The following is a 26,603-nucleotide window of genomic DNA, read 5'->3' on the forward strand; positions in this document are numbered from 1 at the left end:
ACAAGCCCTTTTGCCCCATAGAAATTCATTTGCATGTCCATTTAAGCCCCATTTGAAACAATCCTGAAAGCTGTAACTTAAAATGAGAAACCTGTTAATAGTCACTTTTTATAGCTGTAGACTCAATACCATTTTATCTCTTTTATGCATGCCCCACAATCAATCATTTATGATATATAACACTCCTATAAATCATGCTTCAGCTTATTTCCTGGTGAAAAAAGACCTGAAAGAGAATGTTTTCATTTCTCTTAAATCCTGAATCCAACACAATAATTGTGTTGCCAGAGTAGTTCGAATTTACCATGCTTTTCAAGGAGGTGAGAATCAGTCACAAAACTTTCAACCAAGATGCTTCACCCTGAAAAATGACTGCTGCTTACTCACACCTATGTACAGTCCAGCCTGTAAATTAGGTCTACATGACTGATTGTAATGAAATCTAAACCATTCATTCATTCTACTGGTTAACCCATTTAAAAACTGCACAAACGTTTATTTCCATAATATATGGCAAGAGTTTCCAAAGTTAACACAGCCTATGTAGCAATGAAAAATCTTTACAATGTATAATTAATGAGTTTACATTACTTATTCACTTGTTCCCACCAACTTTTTCCTTTGCCTATTAAACATTATAGCAAAAAGATTTTTTTTAATTTTTTATAGTATATACAGTGGGTATTTATACCCACTAGCCCAAACCCAGAAATCATTAAAACTGTGATGTAGCTAATGAAATTCCACATAATTATGAAGCTAAGTTTCAGTTAAAGAAACAGAGATTATGAAATATGTGAAACTTCTACTTGGTTTCAGTATTTCTGAACCCAGAAACACAGTTAAATGCATATCTTGAGCTACCTGGCTTTTAGTATTTTAAACCAATCCTTGAGCAATACTTTAACATGGGGGTTACCTAAAAACAGAATGGATATGAATAACCACAATAGTACAATATTGTCAAAAGCTAAACAATCTTGTTTCTCCTTGGCTCCCATTATTTAATGTCTCTAGTCAATAGTATTTGTTAGACAGAGAATAGAAAGCATCTTTGGAACTTTCCAAGATGTATAAGTAGTACTGCTCAGCTGCAGAATAATAATGGCAACATGAAACCAAATGGCACTGTTTTGGCTAGAAAGAGCAATTAAACTCACTTTGAATGATTCGCTACCTGTGACTATCAGCACTTAAAAATCATAGTATTTAACTTTGTTTTTTAGGAAGTTCAGTGTTCTATGAAGTATTCTATAAAGAATCTAAAATTTCTCCTTAGTCATGACACTGTCTGTTAATCGACCACTACCATTAAAACTTTAAAGAAGAAATAATCTGATCCACTCAGGGAAATGAAGTCATCAAACAAGGGACATCTAACAAAACATATCTCCAAACTCAACTTTGTCCATAGCCCTCTGCATTAACTATGAGAATCACTGATTGCCTAATTCAACAGAGGAAGATCTTTTCCAACTCAAATATGTAATTTGTGATCTTTGAAAGCAGTTGCTACATAATACATTGCATGACCTAAAATGGATTGTACCATCTGTACTTACGTAAATTATTTACAGGAGCTCTCGTATCCATGTTTTCATAATGCTGGACGTGAACAACAATGTTAAGGTCTCTTTCCATGTGATCTGTTGTGCAGTGGCCCTGTGGTCTCATAACATCAGCAAGAGCCCTAAGAAAAATGAAGAACACAGACATAACCAATGACCTTCTACCATAAAAAAAAAATCACCTTCTACTAGGTGTAGTAGATGTTACACATCCTTCTTTTCTAAAACATTTCATATAATGCATAACACATATATGCCAAACATATATGTATATCTACATATGTGTATATGTATATAGTTATTAGTTTATGAACCTCTTCTAAAAATTCTCTCCAGTAATGCAGGTTACAACTTATCCATAACTTATGGTCAGTATAGGGTGGCTGAGGACAATGAGTGGTTAAGTGACTTGCTTAGGGTCACACAACTAGTATGTGTCTGAGACAGGACAACCTCACTTCAAAAGCCTGCCTACTATCCACTATGCCATACTGACTCCTAAAGTACTTTATAAATGTGAGGTTTTATCATCATCCTCATCATCATCATTACTCAAGCCCCAGTAGTTCCATCCAACAAAAATGAACGCTGTCATAATCTTAGCTATATATGCAATATACTCTGCTGCTCAAGGTCTCAAGCTAATTTTCATGCCAAATACCAGCTATACAAAGATGGGGGAAGAGAGAAGAACAGAGAGAAGTATAGAAAACAGGCTGTTAATTCACCAATGATAACAAAGAGAATGTGTTTCAGTTCTCCCTCTACCACTAAGGCTGGAATTTCCGGACTACCTGCCATGTGCTATATTGTGAGATATCACAAAGTGACATTCAATGTTGCATTGTGTATGTGTGTATGTGTGTTACATAAGCACCCTATAGAAGGAATATATTCTGTCAACCTAGTACTATGTAGAGGTCTACATTATGAGTAGTATCTTGCCCTGGACAACATAGGTACACTATACATTGCCATCTGGGAGTTTCTATTGTTATTTGAATGGTCTCCCAGGAATGTTATGGGCAATTCTTGATGTTAGGTCATAAAAGAGATTTCTTTAGATGCTATGAATTCTTGGAAACCATGTCAAAAACTAAATTGTCTGAAATCAGACTAAATTTGTAGTGTTGTACATGTCTGTTATGTCTAGTATAATTGGTGGAAGCTGTCAAATGAGTGGGTAAAGGTAAAGAAGTTAGGTATAGATAGGTGTTTATTAGTCAGTATTGAATGAGTAATGACAAAATTCAGACAGACAAAACACAAAGCACTAAAGAGGGTTTTGCCTTATCAAATTCCCTTTCAGTGTTGTTCCATGGACCCAGTGGAACAACCTGATCAGATTGTATCGATCAGAGTCAGAAATAGGCAACAGGCAAATTGGTCCTGGGAAATTTACAATATGGAATGGGAAGAAGGTATGCAGAACTAGATAAAAGTATGACATGAAGCTAATGAAGATATATTCCATTAGACTGGTGTAAATCTTAGTAATCTATATTGTCCTATATAATCATAGAACCTAAGCATAAAAATAGTTAGCAGGAGAGGATTCAAATCAAGTTTATTGTTAATACCAAACATCTCCTACTTTGCATATTTACACTTGCCATTTAGGACATCAACCACTCCATAAGCCTTCCTTAGGTACTGTGGAAAAAAATATATATTTGCAAGTTGTTCTTTGAAGGTTGAATTTGCATTGGAGAAAACTTTTTTTCCCCAAGATACAGTTTGCTTGTACTATGCTTAAAATAATTAGCCATTGAAATTTCACATATGACAATGATTCACAATCAGTAAGGAATACATTATAATTATATACTTCTATTAGTGGTGATGGATTGTGTTATTCTATCCATGCTCTTCTGCTTGCTATTCCTCATGCCCCATTGTGACCAACTATATATGCTCTCAAGGCCAATGATAAGAGGTATGAGCAGACTGTGACCTTAGCAAAGAGGTAAACTGTGTATCACCTTGGCCTCTATCTAACCAGTTGAGCTAACACTTGAGAATATTTTTTGATGTACAAATGACAAAAATGATAAAGAGAAAGTAAGATAGACAAGATCAATATATCTATAAACCTATTGAGCCCAGTCATCTGGCAAAATATTTTATAGTTGTGAACACCACTTCCCCCTCAGTACAGAGGTACCATGGAGGGTAATAAAAGAATAGCATCGAGAGAAATGGTCCAAAAAAAGTGGTTCAAAATATGGAAGAAGGTCTATGGCACACTGGTTACTCATGTCTGCTATGATACAAGGCCATACTCAGTTGAAAGAAAGTGTTATGAAGTCTAATTATCCAATTTTCAGTAGGCATCATACCACAGATACTTTTGCAGAGAGTTTGAAAGGTGGAAACAGGTGAAAAGATAATCTCCAAACCCATTTCCTCTTTAGATTTTCAGGACTTTGAAGAGAAAAATAAATATGTAACAGGGATTGTAATCAAGCATTTATAAAAATTGGATTCTAGAAATTACCTAGCCTCAGCTCTAAAATACCTATAAAAAAAACATAAAAGTCAAAGAATCTTTTCTTAGAGGAACCTTCCTTAATCTAGGTAGCACGAGATGAATGTGTGCTGTTAGAGACAATGCTGCCATTGAAACCAGAAAGACACCAAATGCTTGATGTGATACTTTAGTAATAAATGCCATGAACCAGGAGCTCTATGGTGAATATCTGCTTATTCATGTAGAGGTTTTGTAAAGGTATGTGTAACCAGTACTCCCTTTTTTTCCTTTGTCAAAGATGCATAGAGTAAGATTTCCATTTTTTTAAGTTGGTTACTATGTGTAAGTAAAAGGCTTCTTTAATTAAGACTTTTCTCCTCTCTATGGCTCTATACTTTCCAATATTAATTGCTATGATATGAAGATGCATTCTAAATTTTGGACTCAGGAAAGCTTTTTGGGCATTTTCTTGCTCATAGCAAGAACAGGATTTTTTTTTTCCCTCAAAATATGTGCGCCTAAATATTAGTACCTAAACCTGAAGCTGAGAGGTATTTACAGCCTTGACATTTGCCAATGTCCATTGTTGAATGTATGGGATTTCTGGACTTGGGAAGAAGGAAGAGATCATGGAATTAAATGCTATGTCTTTGTGAAAGAAGGAGAAGGGGTGGCGGGAGGCTGACGGAAAAGAATTGAAAAAGAGAGAGGAAGGTCAAGCAAAAAAAAATCACATTAATGACTTGTTGCCATTTCTCCATAAGTCTAGGGACTCCAGCTCCTCTGGAAAGTGTTTAAAAAATACCCAGGACACACTGCTATTTAGTTTGCCACTTGGATTTCTGATTCTGTTTGAAGGTTTGCAAAACAATGACACATGCTCCCTACTGGCTACAAGTCTAAAGAGCCTTCAACACATGTTACTCCCCCAAAGGTCACTTATAATGGATGCCTCTAGAATAAAGTCCAATCCTGCTTGGGGCAAGTACAGAAAACATTAGTGACTTTGATCATTCTGTGGATCTTTGAACCCACCTTCATACACAGAGACTAGTGCAGAGCAAAAGAAGCATTTATTCAGGGCATGGGTGGGCTGGGAGTTCTACATTTTCTTTCTCTAAGATTGAAAAGAATTTAGATTAGACATGAGTATCTGTGGGAATGCTTTTCTACTTTCACTGATGGCTTAATTTACAACTCAAAGTGGGTCAGGCAGTCCCCTTCAGCCCAATGTTATTGCCAACACCCAAACCAGATGTAATATTTGGAGTGATAGAACTGAAGGGGACTTTAGAGATCATCTAATCCAACCCCCTGATTTTAAAGATGAGGAGACTAAAACAGAAAAAAAAAAAGCAAGGCAGAGGCAAAGGTAGATTTATATAATAACAAAAAGGGCATTTACCTTGGGGTTCCCTAGGCTTGTGGGACCCCATAATTTCATTTAGCTTTACAAATTGCATAATGAATAATGGCTATCATTGAAGGGATCTTTGAGGCAGTGTGGACTGAGGGTCCCACCTGCTCCTAATCTATTCTAGATTAGAGTTCAAATTTACAGATTCCTACTTTAGTCAGTCCTCTTCCTGCTACTCACTTTTCACCATCCACTTTCCACTACTTTCCATTAAATTAGTTGGGTCATAATACCACCAATTCCACTTCTTTCCCTGACTCTAACTTGCTATGTTACTTAGAAGGAATCAGTTAACCTCTCTGGGCCTCAGTAAATTAATGTTATTCAACAAATGTTAGGGACTTCAAAGCCCTCTGGTGCAGTTGTTCTTTTATTACTGTTATATGGGGGGGGGAGGGGAGATGTACTGCATAACACCATAACTTTCACTGCCACTAGCTTCATTCTGTGCAAACAGCATCTACATCATTTTTCCTAGGAAAATGTGGGTGCTCAAGGCCTTTCAGACAAAAATTGAAGCATGTTGTTTACCACAGGCAAAGTTTAAAAGCTGAATCAACACTATTCTTTTTCAGTCAAATTTTCAACCTTTCCCTGAAGAGAAGATGCTTTCAGATGAGATGAGAGCTAATTCAATCTCTGTGTCCCTCTGTCCCAGACAAAACTAATTAACAGGGCTGGGACCATCGAATTAATTTTACACAGAGGCAGCCTTATACAAGGGTTCCTGTAACTAAGCTTGGTGTTTCAGGCCAGGCCCAGCAATTCCCTAAGTGTCTTCAGATGGACACTAATTAGTAAGTCACAGTTGTTGGGAACTGAAATTGTGAGGAGAGAGAGATTAGTGAACAGCACACAGTAAACTTGGAGCTGTCCTGTTCAGCACTGCCCCAGCTGCCCCAGCATTATGAAAGTAAGCATAAAGGTCATACATAGTCAGTGTAAAATACATTAAATGAATGGAAGAACTATCTTGGCCACTGCTCACCTTTTCTGATTAAACATTCTATGCCTTGAAAAAGTGCTCCAAGACATACAACTTTTCTTGAACTATCCCCAAGGACTTGGGATTTTCAGCTATAGCCTAATAAGGACTATAATGTCTTCAGGACTTGAAGAACATTTGCATGTTAAAGTCCCCCAGAAGTCCCCCCCCCTCCAATTGAGCTCCTTGGGGAAGGAGGAGAAAAGGTTGACCAAATAGCTTTTCAACTAGAGGAAGGAGGGAAATGTAGTCAGAATGAGTTTTCCATTGTGACTCTGGTAGGATTAGAAAATGATAGTAAAAGAAAATTCCTCTATTTTTATAACAGCCAGGTTAAAATCTCCCCAAAATACACCTGCCCCCTCAGACTAAGTATATTATTTTAAGGGATATTTGGAAATATTTGGCCTTCAATACCCACAAATATGAACAAAGCTTATTTAAGAGCCATGGAGGTTGTGTCTCCTCAGAAAAAAACTTGAGATTTCAAGCAAGTAGGAGAACTATAGTGTTTATCTTTCCCTTTATAATGGTACAGTGGCCTGGGATTCAGGAGACCTGGGTCCTGGTCTAGTATTACCATTCACTCATAGTGTGACCTTGGGCATGACACTTTATTTCTAGGCCAGCTTCTTCTTCTGTAAAATGGGGGTGGGGGGATTGAAAAGAGTCTCTAAAAGGACCTTTACAGTTAGGACATTCTATGATTCTATGAATCAGTTAGTTTCAGGGAAACATTCAAAGCTAATCTATATCAGACCTCTCTGAACAAGTTACCTTAATAAGAAACAAACATGCAGGAAATTAATGTTACTAAGCAAGTGTCACAGAGGAGAATAATTGATCAAGGTTAAGGGGAAATACTGTGATACTCAATGGATTAGAGGGTTGTTCTGTGGTTTGAGTGTGTTGGTGGGGCTTGGTCTTTTTATTTGTTTAGTAGGTCAGGGTTTCTTGAAACCTCTGGAGAATTATTTTTATATACTACTAACCAATCCCTTTCTTTCAGAGTCCCTCCATCCACTCAAGGTAGCCTGCAGACACGGAGGAGAATCACACAAACACACACACACATACATACAAACATACACACACACCTTCACCCAAAACCCCTCCCTGCCAAGAAAAATTAATCTGATCCCCTTGTGTATAAATAGAAAATAATTGCTAGTGAATTGCTGATGCATTCCTTCGCCTATTTTTGGTGGGTCTCTTTGTTCAGTTCAGGAGAGGCAAAACAGAGCACTCACACACAAGATACACACACACACACACACGCGCACACACACGCACACATACACACACGACCCCGAAATGAGAGGGGCGCGAGGCACGCGAGGACTTCATCTTTAGGCTTCAGTTCCAGGACTAGGGGGAAGCTCTCCAGCTTGGGTCATCCAGCTATTTCCCAGCCGCAATCCAGCCTATACGGCACTCGGGATAGAGACCCTCCGGAAGCCCACGCCACCCTAGGCTGATCCCCCAGTAGAAGGCGTCCTTGTTACTGTGTCGGCTCTCAAAAGTTACCAAGACGTGGGGATCAATTTAAACTCTCTTGTTTATTATATATAGACATAGATGTATATATAAAAGAAAAATAGCTCCATTGATTCTCACATATCTTCTTCCATCTGCTCCAACTTCCCCTTGCCTGGGATTTGCAAAATGAATGAGAAAGACTGCAAACTTGACAAGTGGCTAATGTCTTGAAATGGCTCAGTAGGGCTCGAGCTCCTGGGTAGGGGGGGCTTAGCAGCAGCACTTCTTGATTGCCTTGGCGCAGGGCGCCCAGCTCAGCTCCAGCAGCCCTGAGCACTACTCTAGCTGCTTACTCCGTGCTGTGACCAGAGCTTCCTAAGCTTTGAAACCAAGAGAGAAGAGAAAGAAAGGGGGCGGGGGTTGAGAGGAGGAGGGGGAACAATGGGTTCTTGTCTTGGGTGAATAGTAGTCCTCTCTGGGAGAATCCGCAGTTGCTCTGGAAAACCTATCGGGTTTTTTTGTTTGTTTGTTCTTTTCCCCACACCCAACGCCTCCTTCGCCTTATTTTCCCAAGTCAGATGAGGTGCAAGCAATACACACACGCGCACACGCGCGCGCGCACACACACACACACACACACACACACACACACACACACACACGCCCTCTCCCCCTTCCCTTTGCAACCCTGCTTGCTTTGCGCCTAGCCTAGCGCTGTTTATCTAAAGCTACATAAGAAACCTGCATCAATTTGTGGACGTGGTCCTGAATCCCAGAACTCGAACGGGGACCGGACGACTCAGTGTCTCGGCCACACAAATGCACACCTCCCTACGACCCCTCTCCCTCCCCCCCCCACACACACACCTCTGCGGGGGAAGAGGGAGTGTGGCAAGATGGGGAATAGAGAACCTCCCCCACCTGAGCTGAGAAAAGTGTCAGTTCCCTGCACTCCCCAGCCCAAAGTTGGCTTCCCCAGATCGGCTCCTAGAAAAGAGTGAGGAGGGAGGCTGGAGAGGCGTTGCCAGGGGGAGGAGAAAACGGAGGTGGAAAGGGAAAGAAGGGGGAACCCACCTGGACATGTGCTCCCTCTGGGGTCGGTGAGCCTTCTCTAGCCCCAGCTTGGTGAAAATACCCACCAGCACCATGACAGCCACCACCCCGCAAATGATGTAGACAATAAGGTTAGTCTTGTCCTTGGTTGGGTCATGCAGAGGGTCGTCCTTGCGGGCCGGGGGCTTGCCCGTGTTAAGCCAGAGTGGCGTGTCGTAGTTGGTGCAGGTGCTCTGGTTCAGGCGCCGCTTCTTGAACGTGCAGCAAAACCGAAAGCCACAAGTGCCGCAGCAGAAGATGAAGTCCCCAGAGCTGCAGTTAAACGGAGGGTCCCACTGTCCCATGACATCGAAATAGCCTCGGCAGGAATCTGGCGTAGGGGCTTTGGTCGGGGCCGCCTCTGAAGCGCCGGCGGCTTCCCCAGGCTCCCCGGCTCCCGAGCGATTACCGCCGGACAGAACCACCACGTTGTCCAGGTGTTGATGCTGCTGTTGCTGCTGCTGCTGGTGGAGCTGCCCCTGCCCAGCTCGCTCCTGCGCCCGGCACACGCGAGCGCACAGCTCGGTCAGGCAACAGCCGAGCAGCAAGCGAAGGACACGGCGCATTGTGTCTCCCAGCCTGGGCTCCGCCGCTCTGCAGCCGCCGGAGCCGCCGCCGCCACCGCCGGAGCCGCCGCCGCCGCTGGAGCTGCTGAAGCTGCCGAGGCTGCCGGGGGCTGCGAGCCGCCAGGAGCCGCACATGCAGGGGGCGGCGCGGGGCGCTCTGTCCGCGGCCACTGCGCTCTCAGCCGGCGGCGCTTGGTTCCAGCGCGCGGCCACAAGGGGCTGGGCGCGGCGTTGCGCGTAGGGTCTGAGGGGGGGAGGTGGAGGTGTGGGGAGAGGGAATGGGGGGAGAGAAGACCGTCAGCTCAGTAGCAGGTGTTTGGGGCTGAGGAGGATGGTTGAGAATGTCAGTCTGTCCTAGGGTCCCTTCTGTCCGATGCCCCTGCGCCCCCCCCCTATTCTTTAGTCTCCTTGCTCTCGTTCTCCGGGTCCTTCTCACCTCTCCAGCTCCCCAAGTGCGCGAGTGAAAGAGAAGCGACACTTGTGGAATGAAGGGAGGGAGAGAAAGAGGAAGGAGGAGTGTGTGTGAAGAGAGGAGGGGTGACGGGGAGGAAAGAGGGAGGGAGGAGGGCACGCAGGCTGAGGAGGCGAGAGTGGTAGGAGGGGAAGGATGGAGCTGGAGCAGGGTAGGACTGAGGAGAATAGAGAAGGGTGGCAAGCGGGGGAGCGAGTCGGGGGCAGTGTAGAGCCCCGGCAGAAGAGAGAAAGACTAGAAGGAATCACAGAGCGCTTCTTAATGTGTCTGAGAGGGGAGATGCCGCTTTATCTTCTAGCATGGGAAAGCCTGGCACGTCTCCAGTTCAGGACCTCCCTGACTAGAGAGGACTCGCCTTCTCCGAGAGAGATGGACTGTGTAAGAGGTCAAGGGAGGAATAGCATAGACCCGAACCTGCAGAACTGGCCCTAGTCTCTCTGGGAGCTGCAGAATTGGGAGCGCCAGTAACGTTTTCACCCTCGTGCGGAGCAAAAGGAGACGCTGGGGCAGAGCCACGAACTCCAGGAGGCTGCGGGCGCAATAAGGAGGGTTGGAGAGGGCTCGGACTTGGGAATTGGTAAGAGGTCTATCCCAAGTCCAGTGACCCTTTTCTGCACATGGAGTTGTTCTGCGCTTTCCTAGACTGCGCTCTTATCTCTGCGACCTACAGTCCCCTGCAGAGCCCAGCAAGCACGGAAGAATCCACGAGACACCCCGATCTCCTACCATCCCGAGTCCAGCGGCAGCAGAGTGGATGGAGGAGGATCAGGGGGGTGGGATGGCAGGCACTTCCGAAGGTGGGGAACAGCTAGCGCCTGCTTTGAGGAGAGGGTAGTGTGGTGCTGATGGAGAGGGGCTGCCGGAGATTAGAGCCCAGGGGAGCCCCTACGGGTGGGAATGAAAAATAGATCGGAGCAATCTTGGGGGATGTCCAGGGAGGATTAGGAAATGAGAGTCAGAGGGTGCTACTGGAAGAGAACGTTATTCTTCTAAAAGCTTTGCTGGCTATCCGAGGTTTCATACCAGCACAAAGCTACAGAAAAAAAGGCGGGGGGTGGGGGTTAGGGCAAGGGAGGACCAGTCATTCTTTCGCTCTTTTGCGGAGGACCAGGGGACCTTCACCCCGCAACCTTCTCCTTCCCGGCTGTCTACCGCCAAGTTGGACCCGGCTAGAAAGATCAGAGGAACGACCTCTTCGAGCCACAGATTGGTGGGAGAGGGGTTGAGAAAGGCTCAGTTCCTCTCACCTCAGTCTCCCGAAGAAAAAGCTAGCTTCATTAATTCCGAATTTTGGTAGCTCAAAGAGCTACTGTTGCACTTAGCCGCTTTCTCCCGGTGCCCTGCGTCCTTCCCCGACTAGGCTGACACACCTGCCTTTAGTTGGGTCTCCCCTCTCCCGGGTGAACTAATCTCGCCGTAGTCTATCATCAGGCCCTATCTTAAACTGAGAATCTTCGCTGTCCCTCAGGATAGTCCCAGTGATGCTCCCAAGGAACTGGGTAGCTGAATCTTCACCCAAAGCTAGTAAGGGCAATAAGAGGTGCCCTTCCATCTGACTTCTATTGCTTACAGTCTCCTCTCTGCTTTCACGTCTGTTTCCAGGACCCTTTCTTCTCATCTTTCCATCCAATCTTTAAACATTTCCCCCTTCCTATTTCTCCCACTTTTTCTTCTCCTCTGCTTGAATTTGACTTCTTATAGTCCCCTGAATATGGCTTGTAACAACTATGCTGTGCCAAATTTAGATATCTACCCGCGTAGGCATTTTGTTGTTGTTTTAATTGCATTAACTAAGTATACACTTTGCAGGCAGTCTGCTGTCCTTTTTACAATGAAGCAAGATTTTATGTGGCTCTTTTCTTCATCCAAGACCTAAATAGTTATCTGCAAGAGCCTGTATAGGCTTGGCCTCATGAGGGAAGATATGCTGAGGGCTCCTCAACATTCTAAATAGAATTTTTTGTGGAGATGTTTACTGTTACTCTGCTACAATTTTGTTAAAGAAAGAGATTATGTGATCCTTCCATTATTCCTTAGTAATTTGCTTCTTCCATGAGATAAACTTGCCTTTTCCCCTGAAGAGTTAGGAAAGATGAACAACTCATACATTATTTCAAAGCAACAGTAGTTTCTTTGTAGATCACTACTTAGTGAGTATGCCCAGTTCACATGTGGAAGACTGTATTATTTCACGCCTGCAATTGCCACATTAAAAGGGTGTGAAAGTGTCCTCTCTGGGTAGATACCATTAATTAAAATCAAACCTACAAAGACTGTGGGTGTGGCATATATGTGTGATTTATGTGCTCTTGTATGACCTCCTAGAATAGAAGATCATAGAAAGGAAAGATAAAAGTTATACAAGAACAGCCTTTAGTCAAAGTCATTTATAATAGGGGTATTTGGGGGGCCCTAGTACACAAGGAGAAAAAGTAAAGAAAAGAAATGGATATAAGGAGGATATCATTTCAACTCACATTCAAGAAATTTACAATGCACTTCTAGACTGAGCACAGACACAATTATTTTTGAAAGCTCTGCCAGAGATCAGCTTCTCCAAGCCCAAACCATACTACAAACTGTTATGATATCTCAGTTTTCTATTTTGGACTTCCCTGTCTTCTACAACCACTATTTGCTGTTCCTGGGCCACTGATCACCAAATAAGAAAAATAACAATAAATTTTAATTAAGTACTAAGTATCTACTGCCCAAAGAGCAAAATTTAGATAAGATTCAGTCCTTGCCCTTAAGGCAGGGAAGTCTAGTATAAGTATAGAAAGCTGGCATAGACAGCTATAATGCACAATATTATTATTAAGAATAAATGTCTTTTGTATGGGACTTTGCTTTATAAAGTCCTTAACATACTTATCTCATTTGATGAATACAGAGTACTACCTAAGACCAGTGGGAATAGACCTTGGGGAGTTGGGGGAGGAGGAGTGGTAATCAACAGTGGGCAAGTCTCTTAACTTTTCTGCATCTTAGTATCCTTATGTACAAAGGGAGTGCACTGGATGACTTCTGAGGTCCCTTTCAGTTCTAAATATATGATCCTCTGAAGAAGCTATCCCTTGAGCAAAGCTTAAACCTGTAAATAAGGAGAGAGGAGATGAAGCAGCAGGGCCCAGAAAGAAAAAAAGAAGGAAGCAGCTTTAAAAAAAAAAATAAGTTTTAGAAAGAAAGAATCTTTGATAGTAAAAGTTTTATTAAACAAAAATTAAAAAATGATTGCCTATATAAGATTTATATATATGTAAGATTTCTCTTTATGAACTGGTGGTTAATAAATGCAAAGTCTGGTCAAAATTCCATTCAACTCCTCACCTACACACACACACACACACACACACACACACACACACACACTCCAATTTTACAGAGGAGAAAGTTAAGTTCCATGTTGCTTAAAATAGTTCAAGACCATTCAGCAGAGGCAGGACTAGGATCCAGGTCTCACTTTTCTTAGTCCAGTACTGTTTTGTAACTGTACCATTAGAAGTCACTGAAGATCACATTTTTGGAAAAACATCAGCTTGTGGGATTTAATACACAAGAATGCATAAGTGACTAAAGAAAAAGGGCTCAAGGAGAAAATAAAACAAATGGGGGGTGGGATAGGATGGATGGAAATATAGTTAGTTTTTCACAACATAACTATATGGAAATGTTTTGCATAAGTACACATGTATAACCTACATTGAATTGCTTGTCTTCCCAGTGGGGGTGGGTGAGGAGGGAAGAAGGAAGAGAATCTAGAACTCATAGTTTTAAAATCAAATGCTTAAAAATTGTTGTTACATGCAACAGGGAAATAAGATATACAGGTAATGGGGTATAGAAACCTATCTTGCCCTACAAGAAAGTAAGGGGTAAGGGAAGTATTAACAAAGTGTTTATGGTTTTAAAAAAAGTGTTAAGAACCCAAAGGTGAAAAATAACAGACCAAACTTTTATTACTTTTATACGGTTCATTTGAACTTCTTTCAAACACCTCACCTCTGCATGAAGTTTAATGGAAAGATTTGTCTCTTCCTAAATCAAACTTTTTGCATTTTGTTTTGTGTAGCATATACTTGAGCTTACAAGCCTGTCAGTCAAAGAATATGTTTCTCCAGAATTGTACCAAACATTTTTAAAACAGCAGACAGAGTGTTGGTTTATTTTGAGTTTTAAAAATCAGTGTTTGAAGGGTGTGGTATAGCAATACATTCAATAATAGATCTATGCTTAGGAGTGAACATGTCTCTCCTTGGGATATAATTGGGAAACCATTTCTTGCAATGTACCTATCAGGCTTCAAAGACTGCATAATTGAAACACCTGGCAAAATTATCTAAGATAAGGGATCATCATATTTCCCTCTAAATGTATACATGCAAATGAGGTGAAATTAGAGAACAATTCCTAATTAAAGTGTTTTCCTTGAAAAAAAATTATGACATTATTTACAATACAGTAGCTTTTTCATGTCTATGTAGGAGATTAATTAACTGGATCATTAATTATGCTGTTCTACAGTGCACAGTGCAACAATAATGCAACAAAGTTATGGATCAAAAAACTATGATATACAAAGACTTTTCCTGATAACAGTTTAATTATATCCAGTGCTTAAAGGTTTGCAAAGGACTATACATACATGATCTTATCATAGCTGGAAGACAATTCTGAAAAATTATCTAGTGTGGGTTTTTTGGGAGGAGGGAGGAATTTCTTGTTTGATTTTAGTACTTTATAATATGAGTAACATGGAAGCTAGAAAAGTTGGTGAAGTTTTAGACTGCATTAAGATAGGCATAGCATCTGAGAATGAGGAGCTAAGTTAGTCTACATTTATTCTACCCTGGGTCAAATCACATTTGGACATTGGTAAGATGGAAAATGTCCAGAAGAAATCAAACAGGATGGTAAAAGTCCTTGAGTTCATTCCACATGATAACTGACTAGAAAAAAAAACCTAGGGATGTTTAACCTAGAGAAGAGGAGATTTAGAAGGAACATGATATCTGTCTCTAATTTTGGAAGCGCTATCACAAAGAAGAAACAGATTTTTTTTTAATGCTTGGTCCCAGAGGACATAACTAGGGGCAATAAGTCAAAGTGGAAAATAAATTTAGATGTAAGGGGAAAGCTGACTAACAAATCGAGCTATACAAAAGTTAAATAAGTTATGTGGGGAGGTGGTAAGTTCTCCCTCACTAGATTTCAAGCAAAGATTGGATGACTGCTTATCAGGGCTACTGGAGAAGAGATTGATTTCTGTTTGGTGAACTAGTTGTATTAGATGGCCACCAAGGTCCCATCCCACTCTGAAATTTTGTGATTCTGTGAACCTCACAATAGCCTTTTAGGCAGATCCACAGGTGTTACCCCAATTTTACAAATAAGGAAATTGAGACTCAGTTACTTGTCCTTACAACTAGTGTCAGAGGCAGGGCTCAAACTTAGATTTTTCTGACAAAGTTCAGTATTTTCTCCATGACACCATGCTGCCTCAACTGCCTATTTAAAATAATATTAATGACTCACTTCCATTTGCAACAAGTCAGTTACTGTTCACACAACCTAATGATTTTTTCCCCATTAAGTGTACTCATTAAGAATTCAGTATAAAAAAAAATTCTAACAAACCTATTAGCCTTAGAAACAAGAGAAAACACAGAGAAAGAGAAAGGTCACTGGAAGTATGATTTACTATTTTTCATATTGTTGTTGGACATTAGAATTCTTTGATAGATTTAATCATAGCTTAAGAGGGATTTCTATAAATTATTTGGTCCAGCCCTCCCTACACGTAAATAAGATATTATTATTCCCATTGTCCAAATTTTTAAGTTTTGCATTTGAAACCCTCCAGCACCTGGCCTTAAACTTTCATTCCAGTCTTATCTTCATTGTATTAACCCCTCCATGCCAGCCGACATATCTCTTCATTGTGGGGCTAACAGGCCTGTGTTGTTTCCCCAAATAGGAATGTCTATCTGCTCCACTCACTGTGAGTTCTCTGCCTATACGAACCCTGGGTATGTATCTCTTTAATTAATTTGTTTGGCTTTTTAAGAGGCAAATAATAATTACAATAATAGGTGGCTAGTGGAGACTTGAAGCTATTAATTAATTCAAAGCTATAGTCAAACTACTGTGAGACAAAAGGAAGTTCCAGGGCCCAGCTTTGTCCAGATTTCTTTAGCTATGCCATTAAAATTAACTTAGCCTTTATCTGTCCCACCTCCATTTCCCAATGAGGACTCTTGACAAAGAGCCAGCTGTACTAGGTGAGAACGCTGAATTTCTTGATGTTCTATGTTTTTTTTCTCAGTACTGAAATTTAAGTGTTTGATCATCTAGAAATCTGTGTGAAATGTAGTATAATCATTTACTAACTGACTCTTGTATGCAAAACACAATGCTAGATGCTAGAGGAGTTAAAAAATTCTTCCCTAAAGAAGTTTACAAACCAATAGGGGAATGACACCAATATAAGCAGCTATGGTAATAGTAGAACGTTACAAAACGAAGTGCTATGTGAGGACTGAGGAAGAAAATTTGGGGTGGCCAGAGATCAGGAAAGGCTTACTGGAGAAGGTGGCATTTGAGTTGGATTTTAAAGAATGGTTAGGAATTCAACAGATAAAGATAGGGAGGAAAAATATTCCAGGTATAGGAACCAGTGTGGGAAAAGGTATAGAGGCAGGAAACTTAGTGTTCAGAAGACACAAAATAATCCAGTGTCCTTGGAGGAAAGAGTGGATGAAAGGGAACAATATGAAATACGGCTAAAAAGGGTGATAAAAGATTATCACAGGCTTCAAGTACCAAACAGATACATTTGATCCTAACTCAGACAACAGGAATCACCTAGAATTTTTCAGCTGAGGAGTGACACAAGGAGTAACCAGAAATACATTGAGCCCCCACCCCTCAAAAAAGAAAACTCCAAAGAGATCTAGATAATACACAGAATCCCAATGGAGAAATTAAAGGAAAAAGCAATCAGAGAGTAATTTTTCTAGCCCAGGTCAGCAAAGGGAGACAGAGAAGTCTGTGGGGACTAGGTCTGGTCATGACCTTCATGCTCCAAGCACATCAACACAGGAAGAGGATATAGCCCAGACCAATACAAAGGGCACCATGACCTCCTGAAGGGAATGGAAACAGATATCAGCTGGTTCATTGGACTATCTGAAAACCACAACCAATAAAAAGAACCTAGTATCACATTTTAATAACTTAAACAAAAACTGCTCAGATCTTTCAGAACCAGAGGGCAAGTGGAAATAGAAAGACTCTCCTAATCATCTTCTGAAAGAAATTGAGATGAAAGCTCTTCAAAACATCATAGCCAAAATCCATACCTTCTAGGTCAAAGGTAAAATACCCCAAGCAGCCAGAAAGAAAGAATTCAAGTATCAAGGAGCCACAGTCACCATCACAAGTGATTTAGCAGCTACTACTATAAAGGAGTGAGAAACTTGTCAGAAGTCAAATCCAGAAGTCAAAGGACCCAGCAAAACTGAGTGTTATCTTATAGGGAGAAAAATGGAGAAGACTTAACAAGCATTCCTGATTAAAAGATCAGAGTTGTGTAGAAGCTCTGAAGTTCAAACACAGGAGTTAAAAGAAGCATAAAAAAGTAAACTTGAATGAGCAATAATAAAGGATTAAACAATAAATAAACTGCTTATAGGAAGATGATAAATAAACTCTATTATCATTAAGGATCATAGAAGGAGTCTAAGTAGACAGAAGGCCTGGGAATGGTTCTGTTATATCTTGATTATCTTATAAGAAGAATGAAAAGAGAGAAGAGGAATACATTAAGAGTGGGGAAAGGAAAGGAGGGTTAGGGTAAATTATCTCATGTATTTGGGGGTACACAAGAAGAACTCTATACAAAAAAGGAAGAAGGGGAGTGAGGGAGTAGCTGACTTTTAAACCACACTCATCTAAAGGAAGGAAAAACACACACAGAATTGAGTATAGAAATACATTTCACTCAACCGGGAATAGGAGAGGTGGGAATTAGTGGTAGGGTTGGTAAGGGGATTAGTTCTAAGCAATAAAAAAAAGTCTAAGGATGCACAACATTATTTGTAGCTCTGTTTGAGGTGGGAAAGGATGGGAACCTGAGGGCATGCCCATCAAGTGGAGAATGACTGAACAAGTCCTGGTATAGAAATGTGATAGAATACTATTGTGCTATAAGAAATTGATGAAGGGGGTGGTTTCAGAAAAACCTGGGAAGAATTGTATGAACTAATGCAGAGTGGAGTAAACAGAGCAAGGAGAGGAATTTCTATGACGACAATAATATGGTAAAATAACAACTTAAAATTATTTAGAAATCTGATAAATGTAATAACGAACCACAATTCCAGAGAACTAATGCCACCTCCTGATAAAGAAGTGAGAGTGCAGATTAAGCCACATATATACACATAGGTTTATGTATGTATATGCATACATATATATGCATGTGTAGATATATGTTTATGCTTATATACATATATTGTTTAATTTTTGTCATGAACAATATGGAAATTTGTTTTGGCCATCTGTGTTTGTAACAAAAGGTTTGTTTGTTTATTTCATTTTTATTGGAGGGAGTGGTAGGAAGAAGAGACTGGGTATTACTAACTGGAAAAAAAAATTAGTTTAAAAAAAGACAAGTGATATGGCCAGCTCCATATTTAAGAAATTTTATTCTGGCTGCAGTGTGAAGGGTCCATTGAAGGTGAGAGAGAAGAGAGCTGTGAAGTCCTGTTTGAAGACTCTTGCACTATTCCAGGCAAATGGAGAAATGGGGTCTGTACAAAGGTGATGGCAATAGGAATGAATAATGAAAAGGGTCAGATATAAAAGAAATTCGAATCAACAGAATTTGGAAGACTGGATGTGAGAGAGCTGAAGTAGAGAGAAATCCAAAAGTAATCTCCCAAGTTTACAAATATGAGAGAATTGTTGAATAGTGGTGACACAAACAAATAATGCAGGGAGAAGAAACAGGTGAAAAACAATAAACTTTTAGGGGTGCATCTTAACAAGAACCCAGAAGGGAGGTTAGAAAGGGAAAAATGATAGTGAAACCAAGTAAAGTTGGCATATCCCTGTCCAGTCTCCCTCTTTCTTTCTCTTTCTATATCTGACACCATTTACCTGTGTGTCTGTCTGTCTCTCCCCCTCTCCCTTCCTCCCTCACATCCTCCTCTCTCCCCTACAGACCCCGACCCCAAACAAGAAGAACAACTTGTAATGATATATCAGAGATAAATATAGGAGGAAGTAAATGGTATACGATTAAAGATTTGATGGGTGCCTATGAAACAGAGTCACACAAAGATCCTAGTCCAAATCCTTCTTTTACAGATGGGGAAACTGAGGCCCATAGAAGTGATGTGACTTATAAAAGTTTATGCAGCAAATTAGTGTCATAAGTGAGACTAGAGAGAGGTTCCCTGGTTTCTAGTTCTGGGCTCTTTCCTCTATCCAGTGCTTCTTAAACCGTGGGTCTCTACCCCATATGAGGTCACATAACTGAATGCTGGGGTCGGGAAAATTTTGAAAATAGTAAAAGGTTTCTGAATGCACAAAAACCAAAATTAATTCAAAATCAAACACATAATTTATCCAAGGTGTTTCTGGCAGCACTTGTCCATGTTGCATCATCTAACTTCACTGTGGCTTTGGTTCTGAACACACATGCCCACTTTGTACTATGTATGCCTTAGGCTACAACAGAAACACCTCAACTCACATTCAAGATTATTATATGTTATGAATTGCAGTGTTTTTACTGTACCTACAAAATCATTAAATGAATTTTGGTTTGGGATGAGGATTATTTCCAAAAGCCTCTGCAATGACCATAAATATACTTCTGCCATTTTGTCTTGTGTGTTTATAGAAAGGAGCATTCTCATCATTGACTATTATAAAATCAAAATATCGATCAACTCTGAAAAATGTTGAAGACACTCTGCATCCTGCAATATCAAATATTCTGCCCAGATTTAATTCTTTATGTAAAAATAAATTTGAATTCATATTTAATAAATGGTAAAATTATATGTATACAAAAGAATTGTTTTTAAATAAATTTCTTTGTGATTTATTATCAGTAAATGCTTGATTGGCATAGCTATTCTATGTACCTATATATCCAGGGTCATACAAAAATTTCTCAGTCTGAAAAAGGGTCATGAGTGGAAGAAGTTTAAGAAGCCCTACAGTCTACCAGGGTGGGGAACCTGCAGCCTTGAGGCCACATGTGGCCCTCTAGGTCCTCAAGCACAGCCCTTTTACTGAATCCAAACTTCACAGAACAAACCATGCTCCCTCAATAAATGGGGACTGGACAAATGCTGAAATGATGACCTGTTGGTAAGCCCTGGAGTCAGGAGAACCTGAGTTCAAATCCATTCCCATACACTTACTAGCTGGGTGACCCCTCAGACACTCACTAGCTGAGGGACGCTTAACCCCTATTGCCTTAAAAAAATATTGCACTTAAAAAAAAATTGCCTTAAAAAAATTGCATGGAAAAAAAAGACTTGCTAAGGCCATTATTCTCATCCCAAACCACGTGTCCTTCAAAAGTCAAATTTCCCCCTCACAGCCTTAGTTTCCCTAATATAAAACTTAGATAGATTCCACCTAAGCCCCTGCACAACCCACAGCATCAAATTGAATGCCTCAGAACTACACTGAAGTCATCTTTAAGAATGCACAGGATACTAACAAAATGTCCAAAGTGAGTCTGTGGTGTGGGGTAGAATGGGAAGGAAAAGAAAGGAGAGGAAAGAACAGTATGGTTGAAAACTTGTATTCTTGTCCCTGCTGTGCCAATGCAGCCACCAACAACAATCATAACTCTTTTTTATCCCATTTAGTATTGTTGTGTGACTTTGGCACAATCATTTCATATTTCTAGGCTATCTTGTAAAATGAGAAATTTGTACGAAACCATAGATAAATTTCCTTCCATTGGCTGTGAAATTCTGTAACCTATCCATAAATGAGGGGGAAAATGAAAGGTTCAGGCCACGGGACAGAAAGGATATAGGAACCCAAATAAAAACTATGTAATGGGGCAGCTACGTGGCACGGTGAATAGAGCACTGGCCCTGGAATTAGGAGGACCTGAGTTCAAATCTAGCCTCAGACACTTAACACTTACTAGCCATGTGACCTTGGGCAAGTCACTTAACCCCAATTGCTTTTCCCCCCCTCCAAAAAGCAAAAACCAAAACAAAACTATATATTCTTCAGTTTAGTCTCTATATCTTTAGAAATCAGTTTGAAATCCTACCTCTGACAATTACTGTGTGTCACTATGTCTGTCACTATGTGACCCTGAGCAAGTTAACATCCCTGGGACTCAGTTTTCTCATCTGTCAAATAAGGTGGTTGTACTAGATGACCTCTGAGGTCTCTTCCTGTTCTAGATCTAGGATCCTATCATCTATTTTATGAAAGCCTTCCTTGAGTAGCCCACACTCAAATATGAAAGGATAATGTGGGGTCTATAAATTCAATCTCTACATTCAATGAAGAAGATTGAATTAGATGAGTTCTAAAAACCCTTCCAGTTCTATGACTTAGTGATCCAGTTTAGAACTTAACAAATGAAGTGAACTGTAGAAAATATATATAAGAATGGGAGAACAACTCAGAGATGAAAGTACCTACAAAGAAAAGCTAGAGGAAATGGGTTTATATAGGCCAGAAAAGTATTTCAGGCTAGCCAAGGGGAGATAATTACAATCTCCCAGTGAAAGAGAAAATGGTTGGTTAGTTTAGTGTAAGCTAACAGCTATTCAGTTTCTGCTGAAAACAATTCAAGGGAGGAAAGGACTAAACTATGGTAAAAGGTCTTTAAGTAACATGTAAAATGCTTTGTAACCCTTAAAGTTCTATATCAGTAGTTGGAAGTAGAAGTATCTAACTTGTGAGACATTGTGACATGCTGTAATTCTATGATTTTATAACCTTCAGAAGCAAGATACGATTAAAATTAAACGTGATAACCAAAATGCAGTAAAGAAAAATGAATCTCAATAAAAGCTACATAAATATTTTTCTAAAAGGGAAAATCCAATATTCCATACTTTTCTATAACATTAGCATCTTTCAGAACATATATTTGTAAAAGAACGTTTGGAAACAAAAAGAAAACAAAAAATATAAACACTAATCATTTAAAAGTCTCAAATTATAACTGTTCACCCCAAATTATCTCTTTAGTCTGTTAAATTACTCAATCCATTATCTCCTACAGGTTTGAATGAATTGCTTTTTGTATTGTCATGATCAAAATACATTTAAGGCCCTTGGGGAAAATATATGTAATTTGATAAGTGTATGTATGGCACACATGATAAGGGATCTGCAGAATGACTTATTTTAAAAATAATAGGCTTCAGAAAGTGTCATGTAGTAGGAAAAACAAGAATCAGGAGGCCCAAATTCTAGTTCTGACTCTGCTACCAAGTGGTTCTATGACTTTGGATAAGTCATGTATAACTTTGTAAAATCCTGTGTAAAATCAGGGCATTGGGCTAGACCAGGCCTGGGATCACAGATTTAGAATTGAAAGGGACCTTAGAAACCCAGTCTCTTCATTTTGCAAATAAGGAAAAGTGAAGCCCAAATTGGTATAGTCTTTGAAGTTCCATTCAACTCTGACAATCTATATAGTTCTTAGAGTCTTTAAGGGAAGGAGTTTAGTGGGGTAGAGGAGAAGAATTTATTGCTTAGAGAGCACTTTGAAATTAAGGTAAAAATTGCCATGATCAATTAAACTGACAGAAGTTGCCAAAATACTGAATAAATGTCTTTTCCCCAGTTATAGTGTCAAATCTCAGAGATCAAAAGAAACAAGATGAATGACTATGGTATCATGGAATAACTACCAAATTTGGAGTCAGAAGGCCTAGGTTCACATTCCAACTCTGCCACCCTGTCACATAGCCTTTCTAGGCTCCAATTTCCTCATCTGTGAAATAAGGGAAGTAAACTATGTAGCCTTTAAAGCCCCTTCCAACTCCAAATACATGATCTTATGAAATATATAAATAACAGGAATACAATATTATTTTCCCCAAAAAATATATATATTTTCCCCACAGGTAACTATATAAGCTTGGTTTATGTCAATATATATTAATGGTCTTTAAGAATACAAAATAAATTGTATTCTCTTTTAATAATACATGATGTTTTTGGAGATTCCAAGGCATTTGATCTTTGAGAGGTTGATCATTACAAGTCATTGTTGAATAAAAACTGGATTTGGAGTCAGAGGACCTAGATCAGATATGATCTCTGGTGCTTACTACATATATGACCTTGGGCAATTCATTTAGCATCCCTGGGCCTAAATTTCCTAATCTATGAAATGAGGAAATTGTACTATATGTTGAAAGAAAGACCTGAAATCAGGAGATGACACATGGAAAAAAGATATAAGTAAGACTCTTGATCTCAGTATTGACTATCTTCTATGCAGCCCAAATGTTAAAAAAGATTTATCATCACCAAAATACATAACATTTACTACGATTTAGAACATTATAAAAAGGAAGTTAGGAAGATCCATCACTTGTCTTATGGAATTTTATAATACAAAAAAAATGCACTAATATGGATATGTAATATAGGATACATAGATGACTGAACAATATTGGTAAAGTGTAGGAATTAATAAAGCAAGTAAATAGCATACAAAATGCAAAAATTAGTTGTTAACTCTTTTTCCTGCCATCTTGCTCTGCTACACACACACACACACACACACACACACACACACACACACACACTCCTCCCCTCCCCCCCAAGTAAGACAATCAAGACCAAGATCAGCAGTAGGAAGTACCAATTAGAAGTTAAAACAAAAAAAAAAACAAAGGTAACTGGAAACAAGAGAAATGTAATCAAAATATTCTGTAATCATAACCACATAGAACAATTTTTATTGCCTTGGATTCCATAACACGCTAATGTTTTTTCAAATATATGCTGACTTCTTTGTTAACACAATATTGGTCCAGTAGGTTTATTTTAAGAAATTAATTAAGTTCTTCTAATTACCTTTACCCATATAATTACTAAAATCTTGGAAAGTTAATGAAAACTCATAAAAATTTCCTTGCATTTTTAACCCTGCTTGGTGAATGACATTGAGGTTATATAGTATAATCCAAAAATCTTCATGTTCAAGGAAAATCTTTTATACTGTCTTCTGATGTAACTAGGTCAGCTGTTTTAAAGTGTGTTAAGTAAAGGATCTTGCAGCTAATCTCCTTAAATGAAAGTCACTTGAAATTGTCAGGATTGTAAATGACATTTTCTGCTGTTGATCTGATTTTGACAGTAATATCATTACTGATTAAAATCACACACTAAAAAGAAAAAAGAAAAGGATTCCAATAAAATTGTGTTGTTGCTGTTGTTGGGTAGCAGGAGTGGGTAGAAGAGATTCCCAGGAGATCACTTAACTAGTCCATGGATTGAAAAGTTTAAGGATAATTGGTACAAGTGAAGTTCAAATCCCACCACTTCTACATTCAAAATGGATTTCTACAGAAAGAAAACAGAAAGGAACAGACAAAAGGATACGATTAAACTAGTAAGGATTGCGCATCGCACAAAAATTTTGGTCAGGCAATCCAAGTTTTGATTAACTCCACTGGACAGCTAGCCAAAGAATTGGTTATGGAAGTTAGCTTCAGAAAAATTTGCTTGTCTGCCGTCAAGGGAGACAACAGGTAAGATTATCATCTTCCAAACAGATGTGCTGACAGCAAAAGGAGCTGAACACTGAACCAGCTGAAAAGAAAAAAGCCAATAGTTACATATAGTTTCTTCATAATTATTATTATGCTTATGTTAATGTGATTAATCTTGTTTATATTTGCCAATACAGAAGACTTTGTATTTTGAACAAAAAAATCTATTCCATCTGTTTATGTTTTACATCTTGTTAGTATAATGTTAGGGAAGGGGAGAAGGGTACTTTAAGCAAATCTAGCATATAGTGTTAGTGTGTGCTATCATTTTTTTCTTGTAGTTTAACATTGAGGTTTGCTCAGAATTGCAGTGGTGCCACATCTAACGAATAATGCAGCATGGGGAAAAGGACTTAACTCTAATTTGAAATGTACATCAAGTCATTGGGAGAAACAGAGGGAGAAGTTGCTGAGTGCAGGTCCTAGAGGTGTCTTTTGTGGTTTGTTTTCTTGCATCAGCATGTTATATGTAAACATCAGAGCATCATCTTATTTTAATAACACATTTAACTGCTAACACATACACAGGAGATCATGGCATTTGCCAATAAAAATAAGTTTTAATCCCAGACGCAGGGATCATAAGCTAGCAAGTTTTATCGATTATACAGCTAGCTCTAAATAGTACACAATTTGCTACATCAGATTGGAGGCATTACAAATGAAAGAATTGAAACTGACATGACAATGATTTTTATATCAAAACCATTTTGGGAGGATGGGACAATGGTTCTAAAGTGACCAACTCAGCATTTTCTTGGGAAGTGTGGGGGAAGAAAGGGCAGTTATGTATCAGTTCCACCCATGTCTTTCATCTACCTGACCAAAAAAAAAAAAAAAAACAACCTGGCCTTTTTAGTGGCAGCTTTATGAATTTTACCTTGGGACAGTCTTCAAAAGTGAACCAACTGAAATTACTCAGACTTGTTTTCATTTGTGGATCCTGCTTTAGTTTAGTTTACTTTAGTTTTTTTATGCACTGTTCCATACTATTCTTGCTTCTCACTCAAACAAAATACTATTAAACCTCAATTACTGGAAATGTTCCATGAATGCCATGTTGTGGATAATTGGAGTTTCTGAAGACTGACTTATTTGGGTCAAACTTTGCTGCTAAAAAAAAAACCTAAAACTTTCAAAATTGAATTATCCTAATCTTGATAAAGAAATGAGAAGCAGGGGGCAGCTAAGTGGCACAGTGAATAGAGCACTGGCCCTGGCGTCAGGAGGACCTGAGTTCAAATCCAGCCTCAGACACTTAACACAAAAACTAGCCATGTGACCTTGGGCAAGTCACTTAACCCCAAATTGCCCTCCAAAAAGAGAGAGAGAGAGATGAGAAGCACAGAGCTGGCCTTAGTCAGAAAGACTTGGGTTCAGTTCCTACTTCTGACACACACTGGTTCTGTGACCCTGGACAAGTCAATTATTCTCTCACCGCTCTAGGCAACTCAAAGACTATATGTGGTTGAGAAATTGACAATTCACTTTTGTAGGAGTTTCCTCATCTTGGAAGTTCCCTATATCCAATGAAATCATAGCTCTAGTCCCTGACCTTGATTAAAAAGTATATAATTTAATATTTCTTTGAAGATCATAAATAATTCATTACTATTCCTATTCTTCTTGTGTATTAAATTCTGATCTTAGTATTCAAAAGTCAAGCATCTTGAATATACCCAAATGTCTGACTCATGGATAATTTTTTCCCCCTCTGTTAAAATGTAGTCAATCTCTCTCTCTCTCTCTCTCTCTCTCTCTC

General features: G+C 39.5%; 1 protein-coding gene across 1 annotated transcript; it reads right to left on the minus strand.

Moving 5' to 3' along the window:
• Positions 1-1,017: 1,017 nt before the first annotated feature.
• SHISA9 (shisa family member 9) lies at positions 1,018-9,617 on the minus strand. The gene is made up of 3 exons (XM_069087755.1): positions 8,994-9,617; positions 1,563-1,690; positions 1,018-1,091 (listed from the first exon to the last, which is right to left on the minus strand). The coding sequence occupies exons 1-3, from the start codon at positions 9,575-9,577 to the stop codon at positions 1,018-1,020; spliced, it is 786 nt and encodes a 261-aa protein (XP_068943856.1). The 5' UTR covers positions 9,578-9,617.
• Positions 9,618-26,603: the final 16,986 nt, after the last annotated feature.

This window comes from Petaurus breviceps, unplaced genomic scaffold, assembly GCF_028583685.1.
Source record: "Petaurus breviceps papuanus isolate PSGF00001 unplaced genomic scaffold, PetGlider_PUasm1.0 118, whole genome shotgun sequence".
NCBI lineage: Eukaryota > Metazoa > Chordata > Mammalia > Diprotodontia > Petauridae > Petaurus > Petaurus breviceps.

What these genes read in the sequence shown, in the direction of transcription:
- SHISA9 (XM_069087755.1), bottom strand. Translation starts at nt 9,577, where the DNA reads ATGCGCCGTGTCCTTCGCTTGCTGCTCGGCTGTTGCCTGACCGAGCTG. An exon ending in CAGAGGGAGCACATGTCCAG is followed by an intron (nt 1,691 to 8,993) that starts GTGGGTTCCCCC and finishes CATTTTTCTTAG; the next exon opens with GGCTCTTGCTGATGTTATGA. An exon ending in AGCTCCTGTAAATAATTTAC is followed by an intron (nt 1,092 to 1,562) that starts GTAAGTACAGAT and finishes ATTATTCTGCAG; the next exon opens with CTGAGCAGTACTACTTATAC.